Source organism: Chrysemys picta, chromosome 1 (assembly GCF_011386835.1).
Source record: "Chrysemys picta bellii isolate R12L10 chromosome 1, ASM1138683v2, whole genome shotgun sequence".
In the NCBI taxonomy this organism is placed as follows: domain Eukaryota; kingdom Metazoa; phylum Chordata; order Testudines; family Emydidae; genus Chrysemys; species Chrysemys picta.
Window position 1 is genome coordinate 236,287,390 of NC_088791.1, and position 13,692 is coordinate 236,301,081.

The 13,692-nt window shown below is 47.6% G+C and overlaps 1 protein-coding gene across 42 annotated transcripts in view; it reads right to left on the reverse strand.

Annotated features, from left to right (window-relative positions):
• INPP4A (inositol polyphosphate-4-phosphatase type I A) overlaps positions 1–13,692 on the reverse strand; it is a 192,388-nt gene that overhangs the window by 26,554 nt on the left and 152,142 nt on the right. For 24 of the 42 annotated variants that reach the window (XM_065591528.1, XM_042840819.2, XM_042840813.2 and 21 more), the window contains one exon: positions 4,509–4,541. The exons of the other annotated variants lie outside the window; for them this stretch is intronic. In XM_065591528.1, the coding sequence (XP_065447600.1) occupies positions 4,509–4,541 (33 nt within the window). The remainder of the gene's footprint in view (positions 1–4,508; positions 4,542–13,692) is intronic. 42 annotated transcript variants of the gene reach the window in all.

The following is a 13,692-nucleotide window of genomic DNA, read 5'->3' on the forward strand; positions in this document are numbered from 1 at the left end:
TCTGTCCTATGCAGTAGACAGATAGATAATCTAATAAACTAAATGAAGGAAAGTTATTTGGCTCTGTTCCACTGCATATAATTACAGTACCTTACTTTAGTAGCTCAGAAGAGCTAACTGAAAGAATTACAGCTTGTCGTTTATTCTCTATTATACAGTTTTTCTAAAATAATCAAATGCCCTAATCTGGAACTATGAACCCTCAGAAAGCAAAATACAGATTATTTTAAAGAAATTATTTCTCATTATTTGCTTTAAAGAGCTTTGTATAAAAGGATAAAAAGAATGGAAAATATCTTCTAGAATGTAGCCATTCCAACACATGGCAATATTTAACTTTCTAAATAATCCATGGGGAGTTAAAATTCAAAATTATTATATGTCTTTGTCAACAAATCCATTAAAACAGGTATCCATGTTTTTTTTAGTCAAACTGTAAATCAGTAGCATTATAAAAACAGAATTCAGAAAGATAATGCAATTCTTGGATTATGTTCCAAGGTTCAGCTGTTATGTAACGTAAGCTCTTGTGGCTCTGTGGGAGTGCGCTAACCTTTCCTCTATTGGTATATTTTATTTATGATTTGGAACATCAATATGAAATTCAAATCTCGTCATTTAACAGTGTGACATTGCTTTTCCCTCTAATCTGAGAGGAGAGATGTCGCGCATGTAAATTAAAGCAATCTTACAGGAGCAGCAGCAACTGACTATAAACAAAGAGGAAAAGAATAGTAACTGATAGATTCACATCAGGATTGGACATCCACTGGCAGTTTTAAAATAAATTGTCTATAGTTCTCATATATACACTTTCCTCAATCGGGTTTTTGTTTGTGTTTTCTTTAACAATATTCTTAACAGGATTTTATTGTTGGAACTATATATTCTATAAAACAAATAAAAGTTTTTGAAACACTGTCAGGTACTTTAATTCTGTTGTGACAACAAATCCACTTGAGCTCTGCTCTTACATTTTATGAAATCACCAGAACACTTTAATGGCAATACATACTCTCTGGGACAATTAACAGGATGGCTTGCCCCTGAAGGGCTGGAGGGTTGGGGCCAACCAATTCTGATTATTAGGGGGCCACACCTGGGTATGGATAAGGTGATTTCCCTAGAAAGAGCAGCTTGAGGCTGCAGTGAAGTGCAGATGCTCAGGGAGATCCCAGAGGAGGAGGAGTGAGCAGACTCCAGCAGGGAGTCCTGGGATGTGAGACTGAGACTACAAGCAGGAGAGGCCTGGGAATGACCTGACAAGAGGGTAACATGGATGGATTTTGTTTTGGGGCTCTGAGTTTTATGTTTTAGTTTATTTTATCTGAATAAACCCAGACCCCAAGAAGGGGTTTGTGAATGGACAAAAAGGATGTGCGGAGTCTAAGAAGGCCCGTGAGCATGATCCCAGGCCACAACGGGGCGCTCGCGAGGTGCCCGATCTGGTGACGGGCAAACCCATAGCTAGGGTAAATCATCATAGCTCCACTGAAGTCAATATTACTTTCAAAGTAAATGAAGGTGTGGAGGGAAGTGAGAGGGACAATTACGCTGATTTACAGCAGCTGAAGATCTGGTCAAAAAAGTTCAAAGTTGCCATTTGTTTATTTTGTTTATAAATACCCCCCTTTTATCAAAGTTTCTAATTTTATGTTAAAAAGTTGCTTCAGACCGAAGGCCAAATGGCAGAGTCCTTACTAAGAGACAGTACCCATGGAAGTCAATGGCAGTCTTGCTTGGTAAAGGATGTCAGGATTTGCCTCCATATGTCTTCTTTATTTTTCTTATTGCTATTAGGAAGACAGAAGGAAGGGCTGAATGGGAGAGACCTCCAGGAACATTTTGCTTTCCATAGGGAAGAACCTATGGAAATAATGAGATAAAAAGAATGCAGAAAAACACTGCATAAGGGAGGAAGAGAAAGAGCTCCTATAGCTGAGAGGCTGGGATGATGGAAAATGGAGCACAGAAATTAGATACTGAAATGACCTATTAAGACATATAGTAGCTCCTCTCAGGACTACTGCATGCAAGCGCTATGGCTTTTGTCCCCTGGAAAGTCTATTTAAGTTAATCTGCACCCACAGAGATGTACTGGGGAAAAGTTGCGAGAGTGTGTTTTGTTTTTAAAGTTTATATCTTCCTTTTCCACAGCAGTAAAAAGAATACAGCAATAAAGGTAGGGTCATATATCAAAGTACTGGGCACCTGAAGCTGTAATTTAACTCTGGCGAGAGCTGCAGGTACTCAGAAGCTCTGAAAACCAGATTATTCATTCAGGTGCTGACCTAAGGGCTGGTCTACACTAGGGCGGCGGGGGGGGGGGTGTCGATGTAAGATACACAACTTCAGCTACAGGAATAGCGTAGCTGAAGTCGATGTATCTTATTTCAACTTACCTCCCGTCCTCATGGCTCAGGATCGATGGCAGCAGCTCCCCCGTCGACTCAGCTACCGCCGTGCGCCCTGGTGGAGTTCCGGAGTCGACGGGAGCGCAGCGATATATCGCGTCTAGATGAGACGCGATATATCGATCCCCGATAGATCGATCGCTACCCGCCGATCCAGCTGGTAGTCTGGACATACTCTAAGTGTTTAGCCCCTGATTCAGCAAAGCAGGGCTCAAGTCCATCCGTATTCAATAATATATTTAAGCATGCCTTCAAGTCCCACTGACTTCAATGAGAGTTAGGTACATGCTTAAGTGCTTTTCTGAATTGGATATGTCTACACTACAAAATTAAGTTGATCTAATTTATGTTGGCATCCAGCCACTGCAATAATTACATCGTTTGTGCACGTCTACACTTTGCTCCTTGTGTTGGCGGTGCGTGTCCTCACCAGGAGCGCTTGCACCAATTGAACTGTTAGTGTGGGACACTGTGGGATAGCTTCTGAAATCCAGCAACATTTGATGTAAGCTGTGCAGTATCTACACTGACACTGTGTCGCCCGAACTACATCGATGTTGACTCTATGCCTCTTGTGGAGGTGGAGTTATTAAGTCAGTGCAACGGGTGAGTTACATTAGTTGGAGCGAAATTTTAATGTAGATGCTTGCACAGTTAGGTCGATGTAAGATGCCTTGCATTGGCCTAACTCTGTAGTGTAGACAAGGGCTTAGTTACATATGTTTAGGTACCCCGTTTTCAACATGATGGCCCGAACTGATTTACTTCAATTTATTCCTCTGTAAAAAGTGGATTCTTCTCATCTACCTACCTCACGGGGGTGTTACAAGATAGTAATACTACCACTACTACTACTGTTTGTATTGCACTTTGAAGATTAAAATCACTGTATCTTGACAACAACAGGGAATAAGGATACACATACACACTGTATAACAGAGGAGTATTTTTACATACTCTAGCTATGGTGCAAAGAGATGAAAGTTAGATCAGCTTGGGGGTCAGTTTAAAGGACATGGTCTTAATTTCTTGAAGATTTCATTTGGCCCAGAGGATGTGACTGCTGTGTCAGTTCAGAAATTAAATCTCTGCCCCACTCTCAAACTGATCTCCAATAGGAGACAGAAATCACAGCAGTTTAATATGAGACAGGGGCCATATTTAAGCAGAATAATTTAGAGACTGTGAATAAACTCTGTGGTGTTGTGAGGAGGAGAGGTAGACAATGAAATCAAACTATTTCAAATTTGTGTTCCGAAAGCTAGGTTTCCGATGGCCTCCGGTGGCTGTTGCACACCCACAAAGCAATTACTTACCCTCTGTCATCCAATCAGATTGCTCCATTTCCTAATGCCCATTGAGAATACTAAAGTTAGCACCCAATAAACGGCATTATCTAAGGTCCATTGAAATGAATAATCAGATTACAATTGATTTCCATGGCCTTTGGAACAGGTCCTACGTTAGCACTTCTCAAATCAATTTACTAGAACTTGTCAACTAGAGAAATTAAAGGTAATGTCACTAAACATTTCTCATCTATAATAATAATAATAATAATAATGGAGATATCCCATCTCCTAGAACTGGAAGGGACCTTGAAAGGTCATTGAGTCCAGCCCCCTGCCTTCACTAGCAGGACCAAGTACTGATTTTGCCCCAGATTCCCAAGTGGCCCCCTCAAGGATTGAACTCACAACCCTGGGTTTAGCAGGCCAATGCTCAAACCACTGAGCTATCCCTCCCCCCCCCATTGAGCTATCCCTCCCCCCAGTTTATCAACATATAAAGCTACCAGACTCTACAGTGAGCCTGTTCCACTTCTCTTTAGGAAATAATAACCTATCAGATTTCACGATGAGACAGTATGTGTCTATAGAAGTTAAGCAATACTTGTAGCTATTTCTTCTTCCATGTCTTCCTCCTACCAGGTTTTTATTTGGTAAAACGGGACTGACTGGGAAAAAATAACATTTTTCCTTGCACATCCTTCCAATCCAGTATTAGATATCACATTAGCAAAACACTTGTTCCACTGTTAAATACAAACAAAAATTGCAATTTGCAGAAGCCATGAATGGAAAACGCACATACCTGGGCTGGACTCTTCAGGAGGGGGGCTGCAATCTGCACAGAAATGGAGGTGCAACATGCATGATTAAGGAGCAGCAACACAGTCTCAACATAAGCAACTCAAATGCTCAGTGCAAGGTTCTCAAACATTTTCCACAGAGTGGACCACAACTTAACAGACATATTGCCTCATGGACTACCTCTCCTCCCAATAGGATTATGTGGACCACCTCTCCCCCCATACTCATGATCACATAATAACCATGTGGCAACTACAGAAATTGCTTCCCTAATATTATTTTCCCCGTCAGCATTTTAAACTGCTTTTTAAATTTGATTTGGCAGTTGAAAAGAGGGAGGAGAAGCCAGTACCATGAGACCAGCTTGCTGTTTGTGGACCATCAGCAAGTGTTCCGTAGACCACCAATCCACGGACCATAGTTTGAGAACCACTTGCTCAGTGCAACTGTAGAATAAGCTTGCAGTAAGGCAGCTAAAACAGAACAGCAAAAGACCAGCAATAAATTTAAAGTACCAGAGCACTTAACAGAAAGTGACATTAATGCACTCAGACTGCAACAGTAATTAGAATCACTACTCTGCTATTTCATAATATTTAGTTTGTGTTTTGCAATTTATAAATCTGTTCACTCTGACCAGTATTGGGCGTATACCAAAGGCCCAAACGTACTCCACTCTGAAGCATGTGGGAGTTTTGCACTGCCTTCAATGGGAGGATTGAGCCCTCAGAAAGGAATATAGTCAAAGTTTAATAACCCCAGTCACGTGTCCTGAAATATTCAATATTAGTTTAGTAGATTAACAAAACTGAAACTTGTGTCATGTTAATATCAAGAATTATTGGTCAAGGAAGCAGATAATAGAGGAGAATACCAAATTCAATAGTAGTCCTGGGGACTACCACCTGAGCTAGAAAAGACTGTTACCTTTTCCGTAACTGGTGTTCTTCGAGATGTGTTGCTCATGTCTATTCCACAATATGTGTGTGTGCTTGCCACCTGCACCGGTGCTGGAAGTTTTTCCCCTAGCAGTACCCGTAGGGGAGTACCCCAGCGACCCCTGGAGTGGCACCTCCATGGAGCGGTATAAGGGGTGCTGCACACTCCCCCCACCCTCAGTTCCTTCTTGCCAGACAACTCCGACAGAGGGGAAGGAGGGCGGGATGTGGAATAGACATGAGCAACACATCTCAAAGAACACCAGGTACGGAAAAGGTAACCGTCTTTTCTTCTTCGAGTGATTGCTCATGTATATTCCACAGTAGGTGATTCCAAGCTATATCTGTTGGAGGTGAGTAGAAGTTCACAAATTCTCGGGATGGAGCAGAGCTCTGCCGAACCTGGCGTCATCCCTGGTTTGGGAGACAATCGCATAGTGCAAGGTGAACGTGTGAACTGAAGACCACGTGGCAGCCCTACAAATGTCCTGAATGGGGATGTGGGCCAAAAAGGCAGCTGCCGAGGCCTGCGCCCGAGTCAAGCGTGCCTTCACAATTTGTGGCAGAGGGATTCCCGCCAGGTCATAACAGGTATGGATGCACGAGGTGATCCAGGTGGATAGCTGCTGAGTGGAGATCGGCCGACCTTTCATGCGCTCGGCTGAGGCAACGAAAGAGTTGCAAGGACTTTCTAAATGGCATAGTCCACTCCAGATAGAAAGCCAGAGCCTGTCCCACATCCAGCGTGTGGAGGTGGCGCTCCCCACTGGACGCATGGGACTTGGGGCAGAGGATCGGCAGAAAAGTGTCCTGATGCATGTGATAGGCGGAGACTACCTTTGGGAGGAAAGAGGGGTGTGGGTGGAGCTGGACCTTATCCTTACGAAACACCGTGTACGGGGGCTTGGAGGTCATGGCCCTGAGCTCCGAGACCCGCCTAGCCGACGTGACCACAACCAGGAAGGCCACCTTCCACGAGAGGTGTGACCAGGAGCACGTGGCTAGTGACTCAAATGGGGGCCCCGTGAGATGGGCCAACACCACGTTTAGGTCCCACTGTGGGACTGGGGGCCTAACATTCAGAAGAGATGATCCAACCCCTTAAGGAATTGGCCAGCCATAGCATGGGAGAATACTGTGTGGCCCTGTACTGGTGGATGGAAGGCCGATATGGCTGCCAGATGCACCTTGACTGACGAGGGCGCCAGGCCCTGGGCTCTAAGGTGAAGGAGGTAGTCCAGGATAAGGTGGATCGGGGCGGCCACCGGGGAAACGCACCGCTCGTCCGTCCATCTAGAAAACCAAGACCACTTTGCCAAGTAGGCTCGGCGCATGGAGGGCCGCCTGCTTTCTAGGAGGACGCGCTGAACCCCTTCTGAACACGTCCTCTCCTCCCTACCTAAACATTGAGCAGCCATGCCGTGAAGTGGAGTGCTGCTAGGTTGGGGTGGAGGAGGTGGCCCTGGTACTGGGAGAGCAGATCTGGGTGGGACGGCAACGGCCACGGCAGGGCGACCGCCAGGCCCATGAGGGTCCTGTACCAATGCTGTCTGGACCACGCCGGGGCAATCAGAAGGACCCGGGCCCTGTCTGTCTTTATCTTTTCCAGGACCTTGCTGATCAGCAGGAACGAGAGAAACTGGCCTGAACAGGACAGAAGGAAGCCATCAGAGATAGCACCCTGTCCCAGCCCCCTCCCCCCCCCCCGGAGCAAAACTGGGGACAGCGATGGTTCTGCCGAGTCGTGAACAGGTCCACCTAGGGAGTTTCCCACACTTGAAAAAGTCTGTGCACCATCTCTGAGTGGAGAGACCACTCGTGCTGAGAGAACAAGGCCCTGCTCAAGCGATCCACCAGCGTGTTCCAGGTGCCCGGCAGATGGAAGGCCTGTAGGAAAATGTTGTGGGCTCTACAGAAGTCCCACAGCCTGAGGGCTTCACGGCAGAGGGCAGAGGATCGGGCCCTGCCTTGCCTGTTGATGTAGAACATCGAGGCCGTGTTGTAAGTGAGGACCCTGACCACCCGGCCCTCCATGTGCGAGCAGACGGCCATGCACATCAGCCGTACCGCCCTGAGTTCCTTGACGTTTATGTGGAGGGTCAAATCCCGAGCCGACCACAGACCTTGGGTCTGAACGTTCCACACATGAGCCCCCCATCCCAGGTCCGATGCGTCAGACACCAGCTCCCATGACGGGGCCTTGCCCCTGAACGGGACCCCTTGGATCATGTTTCCCGAGAACCACCACCGTAGGGAGGTGAGCACTGGTTCGGGTACTGTAAGGAATTTGTCCATCCTGTCCCTGGCCTGGGAGAACTCCAAGGCCAACCAGAGCTGGAGGGGCCTCATCCTGAGTCTGGCGTGACCAACCACATATGTGCACGCCGACATATGACCCAAGAGCTGGAGGCACGCTCTGGCTGTTGTCACCGGAAACCTTGTGACCGTGTTGAGTCCCTTCAGGGTCTTGAACCTGTCCAGTTGGAGGGAGGCTCTGGACGACAAGGTGTCCAGGACTGCCCCGATGAACTCTATGCGTTGAACCGTGACTAACGTGGACTTGGTGTTGTTTACCAACAGGCCCACTTGGACAGAAGGAGCGCCATGTGATCCCAAACCTGCGACCAGGAGTTGCCCTTGACCAACCAGTCATCCAGATAGGGGAAGATTTGGACCCCCCCGGCATCTAAGGTGGACAGGCCAAATGGGAGGACCGTAAATTGGTAGTGTTCCTTCCCCCTAGTGAAATGGAGGAAGCGTCTGTGCCCCTTGAATATATGAATGTGGAAGTACGCGTTCTGCGGATCAAGGGCGGCGTACCAGTCCCCGGGATCCAGGGAGGGAATGATGGAAGCCAAGGAGACCATACAGAACGTGAGCTTCACCATGTACTGGTTTAGGCTTCGCAGGTCCAAGATGGGCCTGAGCCCCCCTTTGGCCTTCAGGATATAGCGGGAGTAGTACCCCTTGCCTTTGAACTCCCTGGGTACTGCTTCCACCGCTCGTAGGCCCAGGAGCCACCCCACCTCCTGCTCGAGCAGGGCCTCGTGCGAGGGGTCCCCCAGGAGGGACGGGGGTGGGCGGTGGTTGGGCAGGGAGGAAGTAAACTGGAGGGTGTAGCCCCAGGAGATGGTGTTGAGGACCCATCGGTCCAATGTCAGCCGCGACCACTCCGGGGAGGATAGCACACAACCGATTGGAGAAGGAAAGCTTTATTGGGGGTGGATTCCTGATGAGAAATGGCAGGGCACCCCCAGGCATCCCATCAAAACCGCCTTTTCCCCACCTGTTTGACCTTGGAGGACCCAGGCTGGGGAGCAGGGCGAGACTGCCTCTGTGGGCGCCTCATAGTCCCGCGACTTCTTATAAGCAGTCTCATATTTTGGGTGGGTGGCCTGAGCGGGAGTCTGCTGCGGCTTGAACTTAGGTTTAGCCGGAGCTGGAACATAGAGACCCAGAGTCTGGAGAGTCATGTGGGAGTCTTTCAGGCCATGCAGCTTTGTATCCGTTTGTTCCGCAAACAGAGTTTTGCCGTCAAACGGGAGGTCCTGCAGGGAGGTCTGTGCCTCGCTGGACAGCCCAGAGAGCAGGAGCCACAACATCCTTCTCATGGACACCGCTGAGGTCACGGACCTTGCGGCCGTGCCTGCTGCATCCGATGCTGTCTGCAGAGTTGCCCTGGCAGCCACTGTACCCTCCTCCACCAGCACTTTGAACTCCTTCCTGTCGCGCTCCTGGAGGGAGTCCTCGAACTTGGGCAGGGAGCCCCACAGATTGAACTCTCATCAGCCCAGGAGAGCCTGGTGGTTCGCCACCTGTAACTGGAAGCTTGAGGACAAATACATTTTCCTTCCAAAAGAGTCCAGCCTTCACAAATCTTTATTTTTCAGGGTAGGGGCTGGCTGGCCCTGCCGTTCCCTGTGGTTGACCGACTCAACCACCAGGGAGTTAGGAGCAGGGTGGGTGTATAAGTATTCATGCCCCTTGGTGGGTACAAAATACTTGCATTCCGCTCTCTTGGAGATGGGGGCCAATGAGGCCGGTGTTTGCCACAGGGCATTTGAAATTTTTGCCACCCCTTCATGGAGAGGCAAGGCCACCCTGCCCGGTGCCAAGGAGGACAGCACATTAAACAGGGAGTCCGAGGGCTCCTTCATCTCCTCTGCTTGGAGATGGAGGCTTGATGCCACCCTTTTTAAGAGTTTTTGGTGGGCCTTGCGGAACAGAGGGAGGCGGGGCCGTACTCGCCTCATCTGGGGAGGGCGAGGAGGCCAGCGCGCTACTTTGGGTGTCCACCGGCACCGGAGGGTCTACCACCTGGTCGGTCTCCGGGCACGGTGCCGAGGATGTACGTCCCAACGACTCCTTCCTCTGAGGTCTGGAGAGGGAGGCCAATGGTCCTTCTGAGGCTCACAGTGACCACTGGTACCATTGGGCTGGCCACGGGGCCGGCTGTTCGGCCTGGCTGGCCTGACCCATCGATGGACGACTACGAAGGGAGACCGGGCTGACATATGACCTGTCGCTGTCCCCGGACCGGGAGGAGTGGCAGCGCCGGGAGTGGTGCTGACCACGGGACCGCGATCCTGGTGTGGAGGACCGGTACCGTCGGTAACAGTTGCTCCGCGATCGGCTCCCGCGGGTGGACCCGCGACGGCGAGACGCCGGCAATCAACGCCCGGGACTGCGGAGGCAGTGCTGTTGTGGGGTCCTGGAGCGGGACGCCGAACGGGAATGATGTCGACGTCCGTGCCATGACCGGCTACGATAACCCCTCCAAGACAAGGACCTTTGGCGACGTCTGCCTCGGTCCCATTGGTGTTCGCTCCTCGAGGCGGAGCGGTGCCGAGTCTCGGTCAGACGGAACCCAACCAGACAGCCTGATGGGCGTTGAGGGCGATCCATGTGGACTTTGCTCTGAACGGTCACTGGGTGGCGAATGGCGGTGGGAACGTTCCCTCGACTGAGACCGGTACCAAGCTGGGGGCGACTGCAAAGATCCCAGCGGCGGCTTGCCTCTGGAGCGCAGGGCCGACATCGGTGGTGCTCCTGGTACCGGCATGGACTTAACATCCCGGGCCGCCTGCAGGGCCTCCAGCATTGAGGGCATCCGAACATCCGGGGAGGCCTGCTCCAAATGGGCCGGGCTGCTCCGCTCGACTTGAGTCGGAGGTCTAGTGGCCAGTGGGGATCAAGGACTGCTCGACATGGGTCTAGCTTCTGTCCCGGTTTACTCCGGTGCTGCAGCGAAGAAGGCCTCTTTCTAACCTTGGCGTGCCCCGTGGACAGGGAGTGATGCCGACTAGTCAATGGCGCCGAAGGGTTGCCACGCACCGACACCACAGTGCCCGGTGCCCGACTCGGAGCAGCGTGCCGGAGCTGGGGTCAGCGCCGACTCCATCAGAATAGCCTGGAGCCTAATGTCCCTTTCTCTCTTGGTTCGAGGTTTAAATGACTTGCAAATCTTGCAGCGATCGCTGGGGTTTCCCCCAAACAGCGTAGACAGTCCACGTGCGGATCACTTAGTGGCATAGAACGCCTACAACTGTCGCACGACTTAAAACCCGGAGCACGGGGCATGCCCCAGCCAGGGTGCTCTAGCTAAACTAAACTAACTAAACAATTAACTAATTACAGGTACCATACACTGAACGAACAAGCAGTTTTGGGGATGACGTACAGCAAAGCTAGAGCAGAGCAGTTCCGAAGCACCTTCACTGGCGGAAAGAAGGAACCGAGGATGTGGGGGAGCGTGCAGCACCTCTTATACTGCACCATGGATGCGCCACTCCAGGGGTAACTGGGGCGCTCCCCTATGGGTACTGCTAGGGGAAAAACTTCCGGCACTGGTGCACGTGGCGAACACACACATCTATTGTGGAATACACATGAGCAATCACACGAAGAAGAACTACTTTGGATAAATAAAACCTGCATAACATTCAGTAAAGATTTTAGCATAGCAAAAAAATCAGTTTTTAAAGCGAATATCTGAGTCTATTGCAACATTTTATTTCTAAAATATTTCTTCAGCTTTCTGGATAAGTCTCAGATAAGTCTCTGTTTCAGACAAATGTTTCCCTTCACAACAATTCACCCTTACAATAAGCATGGAAAATACTTTCACCAGCGCTTTACTATGTCCCTTTCACCAAATTTAGAACTGTTTGGGTGGGGAGGGGATTGGTTTCTTTAATCCTGAATTATTATTAATCTCTAGCCAATGGTCATGGTTAAATAAATGAAATGTTTCCCACACAAGTACTTATAGAAAGGAGGATATTTCTATTCTGATGCATGTCAGTCAAGGAAATGTGATGCTTCTGAGGGCTTGTCTTCACATACAGCACTATTGTAGTTCTGTATGTGAAGAGGCTCCTATGCCAGAGGGAGAGTTTCTCCGGTCAGTGTAGTTAATCCACCTACCTGAGAGGAGGTATCTATGTCGATGGGCGAAGCCCTCCCATTGACACAGTGTTGTCTACAAAGTGCTGTCAGGCACTTTATTTGCAGTGGCTTCCAATTCATTTCTTGTACAATTCAAGTAGTTGGTTTTGACCTATGGAACAGCTGGGGTCCGGGCTACTTCAGAAACGGCTTCTCTCCTCATAATCTTATAGCTGGGATCAACACTCAGATTGACAGATTTGTACAACCGAGAGACAGGGGCAGGGCATACCTGGCAGAGTGCCCAAAACTCTGGAACTTGCTGTACTCCCTCGTCTAACAGCGCCCAAGTTCATGCACCTTCAGAGCATATTTACTTCAGCTATTCCTGATGGTGTGGTTTAAGTGAGCAGGTTGTAGGAAGGAGGTTGTTTTGGTTTTGGGGTGAGGATGGGGGTAGAGTTCCAGATGGCTACAGATATTTTCTGCTGCACAAAACAGTAGGTAGGGAGATGCATCTAATATCATTTTCATATTAAATGAATGTTAAGATCCAGAGTAGAAGTGGGTGAAGCAATATTAAAAGCTGTAGGCACAGTTTTAAAGAAAAGGGCTGTTCTAAAACAGTTTTGACATAAATCTGCCTGCATGGCCATGACTTCTGACCACATTCCACCCACAGCTACACCAGCTTCTCTCTAGTTCTTTTAATAAAAAATCCAAAACATGTTTTGGAAAACTTCACGTTTCAGTACTCTGAATGTTAACACTGAAGTTATTCACTATTAACATGAGACACCTAATGAGTTGAGCACAAGTGTGCACATTGAAATTTATTGATTCATCATGTTACTGTTTTCAACCAATAAGTGGCCAGGAAAGGTTCAATGAGTGAACAAACAGAATATATTGCTACACACATTTGTTACTAGATCACTCTAAAACAGCAATACATTTTACTAAAATGCTCTCTATGTAACATATATGATCAATAAGTTAAAGGAGTCCACCTTCCAGCTCCTGTGTGCTATAAATCAATCAGTGTGAAAGGTCTACTAAGTAGTCTTCTTTACTAAGATTATTTTAGTTATATTTACAAATTACATTGGATCCATAGATCTTAATGGCATATACATTCACATGTTCCCTTCATATATATTATTTAAGCAAATATCAATTTATGTAATTGTTGTTCTGGTGCTCAAATAATTGAAGCAGAAAGAAAATACTCAAACAATTCTAATATGATAGCTTATTAATATAAAATACCCAGAAATATAGGATATTCTCAGGAAAAAAAACGGCAATTTAGAACATTCAGCAAATCATATGTAACAGACGTTCAATTGTATACCATATGCTGTTAAAAAGTTAACTTAGAAACTAAACAACTTTTGTATTAAAAATTAACATCTCTTACTGTGCTAAAATATTAATAGTGGAATGAACATGAAGTCACAGACATGCAAAAATAGTGGAAGGAAGAGGCATGAAATACCACAGAGTATGAAACATGGAAATGTTCAAAACCCAAATGACCTTTTCTAAGACTAATCACTGCTTGATCTGTTCTATGAAAATGATTATCATGAAAACTTGCAAGGGTAGAAAATTTGTAAACCTAAAATGGAGCTTCAAAGTAGGATTAGTTTAAGAATTTCTCTCACTCACATGCTTAAGGCATTATTTATTTACAATACATTTGGCACCATTTGAACCTATAGTTTTGATAGTGTTATTTAGTTTACAGCTGAACTAGCAGGAGAATAGACTAGAACGATCTTTTCTTTCCTACATTTTATGCTTGTACTATACAATCCAACTGATTGATTATTTTGATACCACATATTACCATAACTT